The following is a 21,600-nucleotide window of genomic DNA, read 5'->3' on the forward strand; positions in this document are numbered from 1 at the left end:
GCCATTATTTTCATTCTGTCCATCCGAGGATAACTCTATTTTAGCTTATTACAGAGTTACTGCCCTTTGTTACTTTTTCTTGTGATAAAACTTCATACAGTGATAGATCATAATGAGAGGGAGTAGTGTACAGGAACTGCAATTCTATTTCAGGTTATTACATAGTTAGTGCCCTTTGTTACTTTTTCTTGTCCAGAGCATATCTTGAAAACTATTAGATGGAATTTAATAAAACTTCATACAGTGATAGATCATAATGAGAGGAAGTGAAGTGCATAAGAACCATAACTCTATTTCAGCTTATTACAGAGTTACTGCCCTTTGTTACTTTTTTCTTGTCCGGAGCATAACTTAAAAACTTTTGGATGGGATTTAATAAAACTTCATACAGTGATAGATCATAATAAGAGGGTCAGTACAGTGTACAGAAACCGCAATTCTATTTCAGCTAATTTCAGAGTTACTGCCCTTTGTTACTTTTTCTTGTCCAGAGCATAACTTGTTTAAAAAATGCATATTTTGCTTCATTTGTCCATAACCATGAATCTTGCTTTTTCAGCTCTCTAAGCGGTGAACTGAGCTCATTCAAGTTTGGAATGAACTTTGCTACGTAGGCCAACATACCAAGAACTGTTTCAAGCTCTGCATAATTTTCTGGATCTTTCAAGTTTACAATTGCTTCCTTCCTCTTTGATGTTGGTTTCAAGCCTTCGCCAGTAAATCTATGGTCAACATAGTCAATTTCTTGCTGGGCAAACACACATTTGTTCTTGTTAAACTTCATGTTTATAGCTCTGGCCTTCTCAAGAATACTTCTTAGCTTGGTTTTATGGTCATCCAAACTTTCACCATGGACTAGTATATCATCAATGACTACTTCTACCCCATCTTATGTACCAAAATGCACATCTTTCTCTGAAAAAGCTTGCTAGCACATTTCAGACCCAAAGGCATTCTAAGGTATCTGTAGCGTCCGAAAGGTGTGTTGAAAGTTGTCAACAGGGAACTCTTCTTAGCTAATTTTATCTGGTAGTAGCCCATATTTGCATCTACAATAGATTACCATTTACTTTTATTAACTCTAGTGAAAATTTCATCAATTTAACTCATTGGATAGTGCTCTCTCAAGATAGCCTTCAGTTTAGGTCAGTTGGATCTATACCTATACTGACGCTGCCATTTCCTTTTTCACACAAACCATACTACTGACCCATTCAGTTGGTTCTTCTACTGGCGCAATAATACCCCATTAATTATGACATCACTGCTGCGTATTCTTCTTACAGATGTAAATGATTCGGACGATACCTCAGATAACACATTACACCTGGCGCCACTGTCAATTTCAACAATAATTCCATGACCATATACATCAAACTTAGCTTTCCAGTCATTTTTACTGTGTGATTTATCTATATTTACTGTAAACACATCCTGTACTGTGCATTGATCAAACAAACAATTCATACCATCAGTGTCTGTGTAATTTACTTGTGTCCTGTTAAAACCATGTCCGCGACCAAGACCATAGCTACCTCTGCTCCTATACCGTCCACGTCCACCTCTGTGACTCGTACCGCTGCAGTTGGTAGACTTCTTAAAATGTCAGATTTGGCCACACGTGTCACACTTTCTGGGCAATGTTTATATTCACTTCTTGCAATATGGTTTGTTGAGTTGATAACGATGTTGACTGTTACCTTTACCTCTTAGTGCATGTACAACATTGACTTTGGGATTTTCCGAATCAGATGAGTTCTTTAAATGAGCTGTAGGTAGTTCAACTTGTCTGCAAGTTTGAATAAACTCTTTCCAACAAAAGATCGTTGACCAGAATCTCCATTAACTTCTCAGAACACACGAGTCAGTTATACCATTTATAATCATGTCACGATTGAAGCCTTCTTTCTGGACACCATATTGACAATGTTCGGCCTTTCTCAATGTTCAGCAATGTAATCCATGATGGACATGTTACCCCGCTTTGTGTTAAAAAATTCCTGTCTTATAATGTTTCTATAGCTATTAACACCGAAATGCTGATCAAATCAAATTTTCCTGGAAAACGTATCCAAATTGTACTTACATTGCTTGCACATTGTTACCATCGTCCCTCTGTATCTCTGGAGCCCAAACAAATGCTCTCCTCTCAACCTCTCAACCTCTCGACCCATGTTAGACAACAACATAGCAACTTTCCTATGACCTGGCTCGTGTAAGCCCAATGCGTCTAAATCACGTTTGTATTGTTCCCAATCTGGTGCACTGGTTGTCGTGTCTGCTGGATTGAATTCAGGCAGATTCCTTACACTGTTGGACGACATCGTTAGTCCTGTATATCAATGTTGGGCACACTATAATCACAAAAAAGTCTTCTGCCAGCTGATTTCTTTTGATATTTTGCCACTTCTGACGCCATGTAATAACTATAAGGGCCCTGCCATTTTGTAACATGTTTATTCATCGGCTCATACAAACACATACCGTACTGTACAACAGTAACCTACATGAATTAGCTCCCTTACTACATACAGTATATTACAAGTTTTAACACTGCAGAGTGTCTTACCTGATTAGTTAGCACAGTCTCGAGATTTTTCTTATAGACTTTGTCAATGGCATGCTGTTTTAATGTAACGAACTGTAACTCTGTAACAAATGGCTAATGCGCACCTGTTACTTTGACGGAAATTTTCTGTTTGCATTCAGAAAACTTTCAGCTACAAGGCAAAGTAGCTTGCCTGAGATGAACAAGTAGTTGTGAATTTTACGTCTTCTGACTGAACAGTTCATTACAAGCAGAGATCGTAATAATTGTGACCCCCAGATCATTTTCTTTTATTCTGTCTGATGTTGGGGTTTATGTTAAAACATTATCGCAATTCCTCATGGAATATGTAGTGCGTACACAGTATATAGTATAATATACAACTAGCAAAGTTATTCTTACTGTTTTGAAGCATATTTTTGGTATAAATTTTGATTCAAATGAATAAGGCTTTGTACAGCTGAACTTGGGTGAGCGAGCCATAATTTAATTTTCTCTTGTTCATATTTTGTATGTTTTGAATTTTTATATGTATATTCATATGATTTTCTATATATTTTGATTAAAGTCAATGTATTGTCATAGCAAAAGCTGGTGTATTGTCATATAAGAAGTCAACGATTGTCATAGCAAAAGCTTATGTATTGTCATATAAAAAGTTGGTGTATTGTCATAGCACCATTCAGTGTATTGGCATAGACTAATTGTTGTCTTCTGCTTCGTCAGCATACAACAACTGGAACCTTGGCAATACCTAAATAAAACATTCAGGAAATTTAAATGAAACTTGATATGTATGTTACCAGAGTTCAACATGATCCATAACCCTGACAGCAATGGTTATTGAGTTATAGCCCTTTTACGACTTAATCAACAAGTGTTAATCAACAACAGACAAGTGTTTGTGTATGCTTCATGGCGCTCTTGTTTGAATAAGTATAATTACCTTGTTATGTTAGCAGACTTTACTATATATTATCATGTTCTTAAATGTTGTTTATTTGATTTCATTGCATACATGTGGAGAAAATAAATGTTTAAAATATTATATGGCATCTTATTATTGGTCTTGTGTATCTCTGAATAAGGTATTACCTTTGAGCATGTGTTAATAATTTAATGGCACAACTTTTAAAAGAGTGTATACCTGTTCATCATTCCAATGCCATTTCATGGGTTTATATATTGCTTATTCAATTCTCCAGTGTAAAACTTTGGTTTAAGAAATTCAAACCCAGAACCCAGTATTTGACCAATTTGTGTCCCTTTATTTGTAAGAACAAGTGAAGCAAGTTAAATAGTGGAGTACAATGAAGTGATGAAGTGGACAGGAAATGCAAAGCGAACAATGCCCTTCAGATGTGGATCAAGCACTCTTGCTGTATGTCATCCATACTTCAAGATTGGAGATGTATATGCAGTGGAAACTTATTGCAAGGCTTACACTCTGCCCATATTCATTAATCTCTTCTTGAGAGTCAATACTCCCGACTGCTGATCTCAATTTCATTGTAAAATTGCTACTCGAATAGCAAAATCGAAAATAATTGCTGCAGAAGTTTAAAATAGATATTTTATAATGATTACTGCATCTTTTGTCAAAACTTATTATGTTGAAGATACTTTGCACTACGATCGTTTTCTTATAATTTTAATACACTCAACACGTTCTTTTATAGTCAAACACTTCCGCTTTGTCTTATTGTCAGCCATCAAAATTAAAAAAAAAAATCACGAACAATGCAATGTAAATATCCGTTCGTAAAAGTATAAATCCGTGAACTTTGAAAATTAATACAGAAATGAATATACATCGTAACTCGTTTCACACCTTCAAGTGACAATGCAAACTGTAAATCAATAATTATTGTAACCGGCGTTCGTTGTCGGTATTTGATAACTAACTTCGTAATTATTAAAATATCTCCATTAAGAGGGTCAATTCTGATAAAAACATTCGCCCAAGTGTTATAAAAATTATTTCTCGATGAATAATCATGCATGGTAATCTTGTGAAGTTATATGCATTTTCATTGGATGACGGAAATATCCGAGGCTGTCGTTCTTTTCCGTCAACTTCAGTATGCAATTAAAGCTGTGTATTGGCAAAAATTACTAGCGGAAGTGTCAGTGACAAGGGATTAGTGGCCGCTTATTAGTGTTTATATGGCTTCACGGGGTCAAAAATTAGTGACTGCGGCTGCATAAGACATTTGGCGGCTTAATGCACATACCTTCAAATAGTGAAAATGTACGGGGGGGGGGGGGGGGGGGGGGGAGTGGCCGATAAGGCAGGTGGCCCTTTTAAGCAGGTGACCATTCAAGCAGGTTTGACTGTATGCTTATCTCAAGACGTTAGTGAATATGGGCCCTGGATATAGTATTGTGACCATGAATGTCTGTAATAGGGTGTGAGATATAAATCATGCACTCAGAACCAAGAACCAAGATTTGTGACTGTGATCTTGAGCCGGCTCAGTTCCTACCATTGCCTCAAGATGTAGGATAGGTACTGCTGGTTTGATAAATATCTCAAAAGGCGAACATTGACCTTCAGACCCCTGTAATCAATATGGATCATCTACTGGTCAGGCCCAACCTTCATGTCAAGTTTGATGACCATAGGTCCAGGAATTTTTGAGTTATCACTTGGACAAGATTTGGTCTACTGACCGACCGACTGACATGTGCAAAGCAATATACCCCCTCTTCTTCGAAGGGGGGGCATAATAACTCATGTCTCAGCCATGGGAGGACATATCTTTTTTGCTCAAGTTGTCTGTCAGTCTGTCTGTCTTGTCTGCCCATTACAAATCATGTCTGCTCCATATCTATTGAACCAAAGGATATTGAAATAACTCACCACCAATGTTCTACTTATTTAGACGGTGTGCAAAGCGCTTGTAACAACCAGCTCTGTTCAAGGTCACACTTAAAGGTCAAAGGTCATATGACTACATTTCATGTACGCTCCAGATCTCTTGGACTGCTTGAATAATTTAGAAATAAATCTCCACAAATGTTCACCATATTGATACAATATGAAGAGTGCATGTTACAACTGGCTTAGTTCAAGGTTAAGGTCACACTTAGAGGTCAAAGGTCATCTGACTATACTTGGTGTCCGCTACATCTCTTGAACCACCTCATAACATTAGGGGGAGACATCTGTTTTTTATTACAAACAATAGCTTTGTGATGAATGACCCCGAATGTGACATTGACCTTTGAACAATGTCACTACATAAAAAAGGGAAGAAAATAGCTATGAAATGTGTGGATAAAGCAAGGTATGTTTATGACCAAGTGGAATATATAAAAATACTAATTAACTTTCTTTGAAACACCACATGAGACCCATGCATGGTCATTGTAATATGTCAGTGTTGTTGTTGGTCTTATGCCAACTAATCCAGAGAGATAATATGGTCAAGACAAGAACCTAATACATGGGTCGGTGTGTGAAAATACTGGCAAAATCCTTTTTCTGTGAACATGTGGCATATTTGTGGAATTGAACGGGAAATTGCATTTTGGTTGAAGTCACCAGTTATATTAGTATTCATACACTACAAGAGAAAGTACACAGCCCGATCACTACTACCTATACTCAATGTCCTCATATGCACTATTCAAACACTAAGTGTGACCTTGACCTTAGAGGTATGGACACGGGTCTTGCACGTGACATGTCTTCTAGGTATGTCAAACACATGTGGCAAGTTATTTTAAAATCTGTCAAGTTACAGCCCAGACACCACCACCTATACTCTATGTCCATATTTGCAGCATTCCATAGTATTCAAGCAACTTAAAGGTTGGAACACAAGTCTTGTACGCGACACATCGTCTTTATATGCCGAACACATGTGGGGACTTATTTTAATATCTGTACATACAAGAGAGGTTCAGTCAGAACACGAGAAGTTGAGCCAGACAGATAGACGGACAGACTGACGGTCAGTGCCATTTTAATATGCCCACCCTCGGGGGCATAAAAAACCCAACTCGCTTGTTACTATTTATAGGATTTTAGTCAAATATAGATAACAAAATTAATATGCAGGGTAGAATTATTTTTCCTTGGTACTACACTTCATGTCATTACAATTTATTCCTATACCAAGTTTGAATCCCTCAAGTACATTTTAAGATATGATCTGGACAAGAACCCATATATGTACTTCTAAAGGGTAGTTTTATAATTCTTTGGTTCTACATATCTCCATCTATCTACATTCCAAGTTTCATTTCAATCGAAAAGTATCAGGTAAAGGGGAGGTATTTAAGGGAAGAAAACTTAAAAATATCTCATCGCCATCTATCTATATTTGAAGTTTCATTCCAATCCCTTAGTACATTCCAAGATATGGTCTCACCGTCTGGGCAAACTCCCATTTCAAAAACTATCAGATAAGGGGAGATAACAAAACAATGCAAGGCAGAATTATGGTTCTTAGGTACTTCATTTCCTCATATTGCTTTCCATGTACATTTCAAGTTCCGTTTTGAATCTCTATTATTATTTAACTACAAGCACCAATTATGAAAAAAGGTTTAAGGGGAGATATCTTAATAAATGTGCATAATAGGAATATGGTTCTTTAGCTCTGCACTTCTTTTCATGCCATCTATCTATCTATAATGTGACGATCAAGCAATTATGTTGTAGCATGGCATATTACATTTGACTCTCATCACATAGATGTTAGTACAAAGTCTGGAATAACAGTTCATGTATGTAATTTATTTGCATATAAATCGTTAAATATTACTTCCAGCAATTTATATTATGCAAATATCAATATCATTTCATCAATTATTTCATTCTTAGAAATAAACATTAAATATCAAAGTCAAGCCAAAAATACAATGTAATCCCATTACATTACTATGCATACAGCATAGGAGTTCTGCTTATTAAGTAAACCTAAATAATATATAGTCACCTTGACTAAAGAAAATCTCTTGCCAGAACTCCTGATGTAAGAAAAACACAATGTTTTATACATGAAATCAAGTTCCGCTAAAATTAGCGTACCTTGGCAGAATATAGCGTGAAACTGCAAGATTTTGGAATGAAAGAATGTGAGGCTGCTAAAAATGGAGGAATTTAGTAGTGGAATTCCGCAAGTCATGGCAAAACTATCTGACAGAGTATACTAAATCAAGTTAAAGATATGGATTTTTGGCTTGCAATCAATTAACAATACATTAATACATCAATTACCTGCTTAAAGGCATATTTTCACAAGATGAAAATATATAAAAATTCATCAAATAGTTAGGTGACAGCTACAATAACATCATCTATACATGTATCATCTGAAGTAAACACACAATACGTCAACACATGAAGCGGTGACGCAACAGCAAATAGCACGAGATAAAGATGGCGGACACTATGAAACAATATGAAAACTTTATCAGAATTTAGAACTGTAATGGAACAATTACTTTAAGACAGTTAACAATGGACTGATATAACAACATCCCGGAGGTCAGTTAAATATATAGTAATAGCAGACTTATATAAAATCCTAGATAATCATAATAATTCGTAAAATGCTATTACCGTATACATTCGGATTCAGAAAAAGCCTTTACTCACAATATACTAAATTTTATTTCAATGCCATCAGCAGTTTTAAAGTCATTCTCCTGACAAAGATGTGACAAACGGGCGAATACAGCAGAAATTACATACATCTGCTGTCTCTTTGGGCCGCATAAAAAGAGACAAAAAGTGCTTCATATTTTGCGGTAAAGCGTTTAAAGTTATTGAAAATGGAATGACTACGGACTTGGATTTTCAAAATTCAAATAAGTATCTCATTCAATTTGAACAAATTAGAAGAAAAATAGCTAACATAAAATCAGTGGATGAGTCTCTTTAAATCAGAAAGCAATTTTCAAGGACGATTGTAATTAAATTTAAGCATCATATTATCTGATAACAGTATTTTATGTATTGTCATTTGCCAAATCATGGACTGTAGTCGACCAAGTTTCTGTATCCATAGGCAGTGCCTCAGACATGAGAACGGGCATGTTCAGCACTCCTGACGAACACGTGGGCAATGATTCACTGCCAGCTGGAATCTCCACTGTATACATGCCAAGGGAACTCACGTCGGACGTTATCACAGATATATCGGAAGTGTCGGCAGTGGCCTCAGACATGAGAACGGGCATGTTCAGCACTCCTGACGAACACGTGGGCAATGATTCACTGCCAGCTGGAATCTCCACTGTATACATGCCAAGGGAACTCACGTCGGACGTTATCACAGATATATCGGAAGTGTCGGCAGTGGCCACATAATCCGCCATGATGGTGTCAGCGTGCTGGCCAGAAATGTTCACTTCTTCAGCTGCTATGGCTGCAGCGGTGAGAGTCATGCTTCCTGAGCTTACCAAGGGATTCAGTGCAAGAATACTGCCTGACGCTGATGCAATATTATGGGGAAGGCTGTCAGTGGCTGTCAGATCATGGTCAGAGAGATTGAGAACTGTTTCTGACTCTGTTTGGGTTGATTCTTCATCACAAGGATTGGTTTGCCTCCTTAAATGACTATGTTTACGCATGTGGCTTGAATATTTCAAGCCATCATCCGATGTAAAGTCACAGTGGCGGCATGTAAAAATACGGTTAAAAGAATGTCTGTTAGATATGTGCTTCTGCAAGCTTCTCCCAGATCGAAGACCTTTGTTACAAATGTGACAAGTCATTTCTTTCTGCTGATGTTTTAGCATGTGCTGTTTTAATGTCACCTGATATGGGGTGCAATATCCACAGTCATCACATTTAAACCTGTCCTTGTATTTGTGGGCAATCATGTGGTGCTTGAGTGAATTTGCGCTCTGGAACATTACTTCACACAGTCTACACTTGTATGTTTTTGAATCATTATGTATATCAGAGTGCCTGTCAAGATCTTTCTTTGCTGAAAAGGCGCGGCCACATATGTTACACAGGAAAGGCTTTATTCCAAGATGACGAGTCACATGTTCAGTCAAATCTTTGAAACATTTACCAGCAAAAGGGCATCCCTGTTGAGTGCAGAAGAAAGGTTTACGCTTTATCTTTGTGCATGGATGCTGGTCCATCTCTGTCTCTGTGAGGAAGGACAGGGAGCAAGTATCACATTTGAAACTGCGCTCAGACTTTCTACATATAAACAGCAGGTGGAGGTCAAGCTCATGGTCAAAGTCAATATGTTTCCCACAGGTTTTACATAGAATGCCCACCTCGCTAACTTCATTGTGTTCTGAAGCCATATGAAGATTCAGTCTGGCTCTTGTGCGCATATTCTGTCCACACCTGTAGCACTCGTACTGGTATTTCTGTTTGGTAATCTTGGGATCATCTTCTACATTTTCAATGACAACACAGGCTTGTCTTGTTTCCTCTAGAAGTGCTTCATTTATCGCACCATGTTCATCATCAGTCAGTTCAGTATCGGTGTCATCCTTATGTTTTAGCGCTTTACGTGCCCCTCTCAATGGAGTTTTCTTTTTCTTACCTGGTGTTGTCTTTGTTTGTTTCCTCCCTCGTCTTTTTCTTGTAGCTGGTCTTCTATCACCAGTTTCAGGCTTGTGGAAGATCTTCCGTATTAATGTGGCTGAAAAGAAATCAATCATTCGTATCATTACGGATATAAAAGTTTAGGGCATTTTTTATTCTTATTAATTAAATTCTTAAATCTTTAAGGAAAGCCATCACTTAACTTCAACTCTCAAATTGGGAGATTGAGGGCCCTTAAAGCTGCACTCTCACAGATTGAATGTTTTGACAACTTTTTAATTTTTTGTCTTGGAACAAGCCATTTTTTGGCGAAAATCCATGGAAACCAGTTATATAAGACAAAAAATTAGAACGCAGACTTTTATATTTAAGTTCAAAAATGGATGTTTTATGAACGGAAATATGAAATCTGCGATCTGATCTTTTGTCAGCAATCTTTTATCATTGGTTTGCAGATATTAACTCAAAATTTTGCTCTTTCCACGACAAAAAATAAAAAAGTTGTAAAAATGGTTTATCTGTGAGAGTGCAGCTTTAATAGGAGTTAATGTTTGCGCAGAGTTCATCTCAAAATTATTTCATGCAGAACCTGTCTTTTACCAAGATCTTAATCAACAAGACATAAGTGCACAGAGACAAGATCACAAACATGCACTTACACTGTATTTTTATACCGTATTAATAAACAATTCAAACAGGACATTCAATCTAGAAAGGCAATATTGACTTTTATTAATATTCACAGTAAAGCTCAATAAATGTTTATGCAAAATCAAGAGTATTTCGTAGAATATAATTTATTTGCATTATAAAAAATTATCTTTATGCATGACAAAGTTACAGCCCGGATACGACCAACTATATGCATATATACAACATTCCATAATGATTCAACTCTAGGTGTGACTTGAACTTCTAGGTTGGGTCGTGGGTCTTGCACACGAGCCAATTTAATTTAAAATTCCTCAATGCATGACAAAGTAAAACAGCCTGTACATGGATACTCTTATCTATGTGCATATATGCAGCATTCCATTTATGGTGAAACTATAAGTTTGACCTTGAACTTTGAGGAAGGGACGTGGGTCTTGCATGTGACACTTTGTCTTTATGTACCAAACACATGTGCCAAATAATTATAAAATCCCTCCATTTATGACAAATTTACAGCTATACTCAGAATGAATATATGCAGCATTCCATAATGATTTAAGTGAAACCTTGAACTTTGAGGTAGAGTTTTGGGTCTGGCATGCGACACATAGCCTCTATGCATCGTACGTAACAAAGTTACAGCCTGAACACTACCAATTTTATTGTATTTGCAAGCATTCTGTAATGATAAACCTGTGACCTTGACCTTTGAGCTAGGGATGTGGGTCTAGTATGGGATATGTCATCTTTATGTACTGAACACATATGCAAAGTAATATTAGAAATATCTCCTTGCATAACAAAGTTACAGTCTGGACATGAAAAATCATTCCATAATGATAAACCTGTAAGTGACCTTGACCTTTGTAGTAGGGACATGTAGGGTCTTTCACATGCCGCTTCCCCATTGTGTAACAAACACATGTGCCAAGTACTTTTAAAATACCTCCGTCCGTGGCAAAGTTACAGCCTGGACACCGAAATCATATAGAAGCATGGACGGATGTATGGTGCAATTTTAATGTGACCACTTTTGGGGGCTTAAAAATACATACTGCATTATTTATTTTCTATAATACAGTCAAAACCTGTTGGCTCGAAGTTGCAGGGACCGACGAATTTAGCTCGAGCTTAGGATAATTCAAGCCAAGCGGGAAGGCTTACCTTCAGTTTAAATAAATCGGTCCTTTGAAGTCAGTTTGACCCAACGGGGAGTTTGAGCCAAGCAATTTAAAGCCAACGGGTTTCTACTGTATATTTTCAGTCATTTATATGACATATAAGTTAAGGGCAAGCAATATCCTTTTGAATGATAACAAAATTATTTTGGGTCACCAGGCATCAACATTTAACCTTTTGCTAATCAAATGAATGGCTCATTATAGATTTATTAAACTTGGATGGCTTATTTGTTGGTACTCTGGTACCTTACGGTAAGTTGTTTTTCAGGTGTCAATTGATTCAACTGTTAGTCTACACCAATTTATTTGCTCTAATGTATCCACAGGAAATATTTATCTAAAGGCAAGCTTAGATAAAATGCCAAGAAATGCATATTGTTTATGGTCAGTAGATGACCCTTAATTATTTTTGGTCCAAGGTCAAGGTCATGGTGACCTTTCCTAGACAAATTACATGTACAGGCACGTTTGTTTTTAAAAAATAACTTTTGAAAGTGTTGGTCAAACTTGGTATGCACACTGATCATGGTCAGAAGATGATCCCATAGTATTGATATTGTGGTAAAGGTCAAAATCTTAGTGGCCTTTACTAAAATAATATGGGCCGCTTTTGTTAAAGAAAGATAACTTTAGAACAATTTAGTAGTTTCCAAACCTTTTTTTGAACATTGGTCATGGTCAGTAGATGACCCCTTTTCAATTGGAGGTCAAAAGTCATGGTCACTTATACTAGAAAATTATGGGCACTCTTGACAGGTGTCACATACAATTGGCAGATGGCTTTTGTGACAAGTGACCCAACTTTAAAATATGATTTTGTCAGATTTGGAGGCCTTTTGTAAACTTTATTATTCAAGTTCAGGAAAAGGATTTTTTTTTCTTCAAAACTTCTTTTTAAATTGAATTGGAAGAAAATTGAAGCATCAATATACAACATTGTTTAATACAATAACCATAACTCTGTCAATAAGTGTTCCCAAACAACCTCCTATAAAAACTTAAAGCACTTTTATATGCCAAGAAATTAATGAATAGCGTAAGTATAAATCCATCACATTTCTATAACCATAACTCTGCTGCCTGTTGTTCCAAATTTGTCACCCTTGGTAGTTTCAGAAAATGAATTTGGATGGAAGTGATGTTGACTTTACTTGTTATAAGATCCAAAACTCCTTGCAATGACCAGTTGTTCGCTACAGTAGTTGCCTCCCTGACAAACAAATATGTTCAGACACTACTTAATGCATGAATGAGTTCTTTTTAGAAGTGGTTGATTGTAATATGTGTGGGACTTCACACACCTTAAAGATTTAAACAAGCAGTCACAGGAAAGTGGCAATAATGAAATAAACTATCCTATCCTTGTAGCATGAACCTCCACTTTGTTATATTATTTGTAGATCATTTCAAATATCCTGGCAATCTTTAAATAGTTCTCTCAAGTTGGCCATAACATTTCAAAATTCTTCCAAATTTTTTCATCATCATCATCAGCATCAGCATCAGCATCATCATCATCATCATCAACATCATCATCAACATCATCATCAACATCATTTGCAAGGCAAGTAACTCCTTTTCACACTTTACAGGCAATTTCATACTCTTGGCAAGTTCTTGGAAAAGAATAACTCAAGGACATAATGATATAAAGGTTTATTCACCATTTATGCTATAAAATAGTGTAACTAGTCAGGGTTTAGTATCTAATTGTTATAAAAAATAATCTTCTCTCAAAAATATATGTAATAGTCAACAATCTTTCTGTTAGTAGTATATCACATTATCTACGGAAGCATGCAATAGAACTTGGAAGCCACAGATTTTGCATAGTCACAAGAAAATACTATCAACAAAAGAACATACTTTGCCACTAAAATCTTGTTTTCTTTGATATGTAGTACATTATGATCCAAATATCATGAGTGCACATTCTTAATTACTACCAATTGCTAAAGAGCACACTACAAAGCAAATATACTCAACTTTGTTACGTTTAAGTACACTCAAGGATAACAGGAATGGTCTCATTTTGTACAAAAGGGGTTCTACTATCTACTGTATTCAGCTATATATCTATGATAAACATTTAAGATTGTAAGTACTTCTATGACCTAGTGTTGTATTACCTCCTAGTATTAAATGCATTACCTTGAATAAAGATCATGAATACTTTCAATAGTTGGATTTCCATTATGCTAATCAATTATATTAAATTTTATATTCAAGGGAATTATATTAAATCATATTCAATTCAAGGAATATAATAATTTATGAAAATCATTCATAGAAGTTCTTACAACCTGACTGAAAAACTCAAAGACTAAAATAATTATGTACAAATGAATTTAAACTAATTTACAATTTAAAAAAGACTTGGTTGAACCTTTTTTAAAGCAACGTTAGAGTTTGTGTGACAATCACATACAAGTGGCCGTCTTGTAGATGGACAGTACTTAAAAAGTATTTATTTGGTATATAAAACTTTGCTTTAATAACAATAATCAGTTAACATTGTTAAGGTTACAAAAGTATCAGTTATACTTGATATAGCATCAATTAACTCGTTTAGTTTTTATTATATCTTAATTGAACTGATCTGATGAAATTCTTTTCAAATCAATATGGAAAAAAAACCTTCCAGTATTTTAAAGCACATATTTTGGCAAAATGATAAAGAGTGTAAGGCACACAAAAATATGTGTAAGTAATAAACCTTCAACAAATAGCAGTTACAAAGTTACTGGCTTTTAACAGTCAACAATAAGACAATGGTATTGGTGAAAATTTAAGCAAATGCCTACACAGGAGACATGACATGTAATGCTAGGTATTTTCAAAGACTAAAATATAGAAAATATCACAATTTTGAAATTACAAAGAATGGATTTTCTTCTGTAATGCCCACTCCACAGATGTTACAACAAAAATTAGCAAATAATTCATGTTCATGATTAATAAAAAAATAAACAGCAATCATGATACAAGCTGTGTGCCTTCAAACAATGGTTAGGCTTTCCAATACTTGATCATTATGTAAAAGAACTAATTTTCACAATTCAATGAGTATCTTAGAAATAATGATACTTTTGAAGTCCTGTATTTTAGCAAACATTTCATTTGGAAAGACAAAATTCACTCAAAATTCAGCAAATATTACATCATCACAAATTGGTACCATATTTCAAGAATCGTAATGAAAACAGGAGCGCTGCAAAGCCAACACCACACTTGTCTGTTCCGTTTTCAGTCAAAAAGGGGGCATAACTCAACTGTTTAAGTCTGAGTTGTAAGCCTTGATACACATGTTCACATTGTCTCATGCAACATGTGTACCAAGTTTCATGCCAAGATGCGAACTTTTTTAAGAAAAGGCCAACAGTAAAATTTTGTGTGATGACGCCATCGTGTCCAACATTAACAAGGCTATGACAATACCTTGACATTGTCAAAAAAAAAACAAGAGACAAACATTTATTCTTTCATTTTTGGTTTAAAAGAAAACAATGACAAAATATCCCTTTAACTTGTATACAAGCTTGAAAATTTTTTTTTAGTAGTTGAACAAATTACTGAAAATGTTACAACCTTATTTCTAATGCAATGTTTTCATAGAATATCATGTCCCAGGATTAACGCAAATAATACTGGAGAAATTTTAACAAATATTAAGCAATATCAAAAAAGCCTTATAAAGAAATGTTATGAAAGGACTTGGAAATGTTACATACAACCCTTTTTTGCTAAAAGTTGTTATAATATGACTTAAACCAGCCACCAACATTACTCAATATTAATTTTGTAAGAGCTCGGTCCTAAGTGATATACAATAGTCTAATATTCTGAGAAAACGGGTTCACACAATTATACGAAGTTTCCAGTGATCATACAGAAATACACCATAAAAACCAGAACACCACATAAAGTATAAGTGTACATTACCGGTAACAGAGAGGGAACAAGAATACATTGTATTCATAACAAGGGAAAATATAACCAGGAATGCCCAATATGCGTAAACAAAGACAATGGATTTGCCGACAACAGTTTTAGAGTTTTTCTGGCATTTAAAAGTAAATACAGACATGTTTAAAGTAGCACAAATATTAGAAATATACTAAAAATTTGTAGCATGACATTCCAAAAATACCAACACTGTAAAATACGGATTTTTTTTTTTATCAACTATCAATTTTTATAAGACTTTTTAAGAGTAATTAGATCAATTCTATTCAGAGTTCATTTCACAAGGTGGCTAAGGTGACTCTTAAAGGTCGCCATCTAGAATCCTGATCCCTAGATTTTTGCATTTGCAGAAAAAAGCTCTCCATTTAGATCTAAAACAAGCAGAGATGATGTAAATTTGAGCAATGTAAGGCAATCAAAATATTCAGAACTAATTACAGAAAATTGATATACATCAATATGCAAACATATTTCAATGTTATATGAATCTATCATGAAAATGTTCATGTCAATTTGTGGAATGTGATATAATTGTTAAGTTGCATGAAAATTTAAAATGGATGCATAAAACATGTATTGCTTTAAGTGTAGCAAATACACATTAAAATGTAAAATAGAGTTTTTCAGCAGTGTTGGGTCTATAGACATAATAAAACTGATAGAATGTCCACAAGAAACATGTATAATACAGGCTAATATAACTAAACTATTTTCAAACATTAATAATTCGTTGCTATGAAATAATATAACAATGTTAGCAACAATGGAAGCCTCAGTTTTTAAACTTATCACATCTTTAGTGTATTTAACGATTTAACAGCAACAAAAGGGTTTTACAACAGCTAAAGGTAAAAATAGCATTTCTTACAATTATAAAAATTAAGTAACAAACATATTAATGACATTTTGATTTGCACGTATATCGATATAACAAGATTTAATAATTACTGAGCAGATGTTACATCTTCTGCAATATTTATGTAAGATTGTATTTGATAAGGACAAGATATTTTGATATACCGTAAATGATAAAGGAATGTGTTGCATAGATACGTCGTGGAATGTTTCATATGTATAACAATTATATCTAAAATTGTAAGTAAAATATAAAATCACATCACATCACAAAAAAATTCAAACAAAATTGTAATTAGTAATACACTGACATAACTGTCAAAATCAAGGACATGATCAAAGATTGAAGGCAATATTATGTACAATAAAGTATAAATTTACAAATACTGTGTTATAAACATATACAATGAGTTGTTAGTAATATGCCTCATGGCTTCATATATCTGGAATTAGTATTTTGATAAATGCATACAATTTGTATAGAAATAAAAACAGAGTTGTTTGTGCTTCATTATTATTATAATAATAAATGAAATCGTAATGCCCAAACCAATGCATTATGCATCATATTGGATTTTTCACTCAAATAAAAACATTTAAGTTGATCACCTTCACCAAAAAATGCTCAAGAATGTGGAATGTCAAAAATATCAGGTAATGTTTTTGCAAAATTTGAGAGCGAGAAAACAAAAGTAAAACTTATCATGATCAAACATGGAATGTCAAAAATATCAGGTAATGTTTTTGCAAAATTTGAGAGCGAGAAAACAAAAGTAAAACTTATCATGATCAAACAAATTTTCAAAAATATTTGTGAATAATTAATTATTGATACACTGTTTTTAATTATCAAAATAGTAAAGCAGGGAAAAAACGTAAACATATGGAAATCAAACAATTTAGAGTTTTAAAATCTAGGTTTTCATAAAATAAACAACATACATAACACTAGGCTACATTAATTTTAAAATAAGAAAAACACAGAAAATAAAATGGTAATTTTTGAGAGAAAAAAAAAAGGGGGGGGGGGGGAAGAGTAGGAAACATGGAATGACAAAAGTAACGTAATACATTTTAAATGTATAATGCCCTTCCTTACAGGTAATCAGGAAAAAACAGGAGCCATCAATGATGTGACATTCTGCACTGACAGAAAAATTTGAGAAACCTCGAATCTTCCAAGTCCAGCTTCAAACGCAAAATCTGATTAACAGTCCTAATGTGGAGTGTCACTATAAAACCATAAGTACTTGTACATGTAATTCAGAAGAAAATGGAATGTGGTTTAAAGATGCTGATATGATTTTAAAAATCACTGCACTCTTACATTTAACTTGTTTTTCAAAAACATGTCCTATGGTCAATCATGTGCAGTTTTGAGCTCTAATATTCCTTCTCCGATACAGGTCTCTTATCAAAATGGAAGCAAACTGAAGCACCATGCAATTAATGCCTTTTTTCTCTATCTCAGATTATGCCTATTCTTATAAAACATCAACTTTGCAGCTTGCCCAATTTTCCATAAACCACGTTTACAAATGAACAGTGTCAGACTGTGTGGCTTATTATTGTGCAGCAACCTCCGTCATCTCACCTCCATCCGGAATGTCCATCATACTAGAGTTGGAATCGGAAAAATCAGGGCCATTTGGGAATATGGGCTGACTGGTGGGGGGCATTTCCCCTTCTTCTACCTCATCCAACTCTGCGACCTTTACCCCAGCTTTAGCGAGGTCCTCATCCGTAGCTTTCACAACATTGGGATTGTTGATGATGGGCGTGTTATCGTGGATCTTCATGTGTTTCTTCAGGTAGAGCTCGCACTTGAACTTCCTGTCACAGATGGAACAAGAGTAGTTGAGCTCATTGTTGCCACGGCAAACCTGTTTGTGGTTGTGCAGGTAAGATGAGCCATAAAACCGCTTTCCACACTGTTGGCACCAGAAAGGCTTCGTATTCGTGTGCTTATTCATGTGGCCATAGTAGTGACCAGTATGATTGAAGCCTTTGTTGCAGATTTTACAGAAGATACTGTACATGCCTTCATGCTGCTGCTTCTTGTGCATTTCCATGGATGATCTGGAGGAGAAGCGCTTCCCACACTCAGGACAGCTGACTGTCTGGCCCTCATGCTTCACAAGGATATGATCCTTCAGCTTATACTTGGAGAGGTAAGCTTTATCGCAAAGCTGGCAGTAGTGTTTCTCAACCCTTCCCTTGCATTTGTGTCGATTGAATGTGTATCGTCTGGTAAAGCCAGTATCGCAAACATCGCAGTAAAAACGGTACTTATTTGGCCCATTGAACGGCAAAGACTGTTCAGGGGGGTCTCTAAATACTGTGGTATCTTCCATCCTCTTTCGTTTCTTCCTTCCAGGACTGTCCTGTGACTGGCTGTCATCAGACTCGGCTGCCGAGGGTTTTGAAGGCGTGTTCTTGTTGGCTGGCGACATAAGAGAAGACAGCGGGACAAGTATGGGGGCACTACTGGTTGGGGAGACAATGCCCTGTCTGATAAGCATGGAGCCTGTGGATGAAAGGGGAGGAAGGCCATTCTGGAAGTTTAACAGCTGCATGGGGTTGGGCATTATGAGGCTGGGCATGCCTGTGGGGGGCTGTCCCCCGGGAGGGGTGAAGGTGGATGGGGACTGAGAGTTCTGGGGCTTCATCTGTAGCATGGGAGGAGGTCCAACCTGGCTGACACTACGGGGGTCATGGAACAGCAGGTTCTGTGGAATTGGGATCTGGTTGGGCTCAATGGGAGCATCTTGGAGATTGCCCATGGTAATTGCAACAGCATTAGCGTTTCTGTCATATTTTACTCTATTGCGGTTCTTTGCTGCCCCCCTTGGTTTGGTCAGGGTTTGATTCTGTGGGTGTACACTGTTTGAGAGATCTTCAGGCTCCTCTTCGTCAGACGATACTGTGTACACTTTGGATTTCGGATATCTTATGGGAACTTGCATAGAGTTTTCTGGAAGACCATTGCCATGCTCTCCTGACCCAGGGCTGGTAGGGGCAAGAGTGAGCACATAGTTGTAGCCATTCTTCATGTCCTCTTTTTCTTTCTTCAGGGACTCAATGTAATCGTCCCCCTGTGGGGGCCCATATCCCTGGGGGCTGGCCTGTAGGGAAGACGGTTCATGTTTTGGTCTGTTAGTGAGGTCATGGTCTACTGGCTCAGACCTGTTTCGCCAGTCCAGCTGGGTAAATTGACGCGTGGTTCTAGCAAGGGCATCCAGTGTGGACTGGGACACACCACGTTTACCCAGAACGCTGTGGTTGCCATCTTTTGCAGATATTGGTTTGTGCAGCGGCCCAGACAACTGGCTCCTTCCCTCTCGGCCATCTGCAACAAAACAATATCTACATAAAGAAGGCACCAAAATAAACAACAAAAGCAAACAAGAATACAAAAAATAAATAAAAATAGAAATTACATTATTGAACATAAAACATAAACATGCAACGAAATAAAAGTAAAAATTAACCAAACGTTTCTTTAATTTAGGAACAGTTCCTCTTAAAAGTGTGAAATATGAAGTTATTTGGGGGGGGGGGGGGGGGGGGGGGGGGTGCAGTAACATTCTGAACAGCCCTTGAGCAAAATTTAGTACTCTTTAAAAACAATTGTATTTGTTTTCTTTTAGAATTGAACACTTCTAAGGGTTAAAGGTACTAAATTCATGAAGAAGTTGACCAGGTTTGTCATCTTTCAGTCTGTGTTTATGATTTCTAAACTCATTATGAAACATATTACTAAGAAAAGGACATTAAGGACAGAACTTCTCTCTAAAGTTGAAAAGATCCAAATGATTTAAGTTTCAAATGCTTTCCATTTAAACATATTGATCTGAATTTATACCAAAGCGCTTTTACCATCATTTAAAACCTCTATTTCACATAACATTTTGAACATTTATCAGGCCTGTATATTCTGACAAGCATGAAACTCATTTGTCAGTCAAACAAAATATCCAGTAAAAATCATTTAAAAGCTGACATGATACGCTGACAGGCGCTGAACAACAATTGGGGAGGAGTTTAATACACCAATGACATTCAGTTGTTGGTTTACAGCACATTAACATTCATTCAATAAAACACTCAGCGAAGAGAAAAAGGGTTGATGAAAGTTTATAATTAGCTAAATGCCAAGAATTTTTTCAACTCTTTCATTCATTGCACAGAGACCAGTTTTGCATTTAAATATTAAGTATGTTATTGTAAATATAAATAAATGATCTTTTAACGTAACTCTAGGGATGTTTTCCTTCACAACACAACACATATGGGCATGAAAGCTCATAATTATGACAACTGTATGACAATTCAATAGAAATCAAAAAAACATCATAACCAAATATTAATCTTATCCAGGCATTTCATGTTCAGCTGTCAAATATAACATAATTTAACTTAAAAGAAACCCAAACTAGAAATGTGTTCATAGAACACCCATGCCCCCACATGCCATGTTTGTCACAAAAGCAAGGGCCATTATGGTGTCCATTCTGCATAAATGTGCATCAATATTATGAGTTTAACAACTTAATAACATCAAATACTTTCCTGAAAGATATCATGAGTAAATGACTAATAATTGCGCAGTTATGAATGGCACAACTTAAACAATTCCAAAAATTCAAGGCCAAATGTGCAGCATGAAAACAAATAACCAAAAACTAAGAACACTAGGTGAAAAAATTATGATTCAAAATGACCAAACACAGAAATTATACTGAAAATCATCACAAGCATCACCCTCAGCAAGAAACCATACTTTGTAGTTCAAAATGCATTTAAATAGAGAGGAAAATATATATCAAAAACACAATCAAGACTATAATTTTATATAGACCTGAACA

At 35.7% G+C, this 21,600-nt stretch overlaps 1 protein-coding gene across 2 annotated transcripts in view; it reads right to left on the reverse strand.

Annotated features, from left to right (window-relative positions):
* Positions 1-7,319: 7,319 nt before the first annotated feature.
* Positions 7,320-21,600, reverse strand: part of LOC128230590 (zinc finger protein 37 homolog) — a 32,300-nt gene continuing 18,019 nt past the window's right edge. The window contains exon 4 of one of the 2 annotated variants that reach the window (XM_052943004.1): positions 7,320-10,173. In XM_052943004.1, the coding sequence (XP_052798964.1) occupies positions 8,513-10,173 (1,661 nt within the window). In that variant the 3' untranslated portion in view covers positions 7,320-8,512. Of the gene's footprint in view, positions 10,174-13,552; positions 20,082-21,600 lie in introns of those variants that run through there. The other variant, XM_052943003.1, reaches the window with a different exon arrangement.

Source organism: Mya arenaria, chromosome 4 (assembly GCF_026914265.1).
Source record: "Mya arenaria isolate MELC-2E11 chromosome 4, ASM2691426v1".
NCBI lineage: Eukaryota > Metazoa > Mollusca > Bivalvia > Myida > Myidae > Mya > Mya arenaria.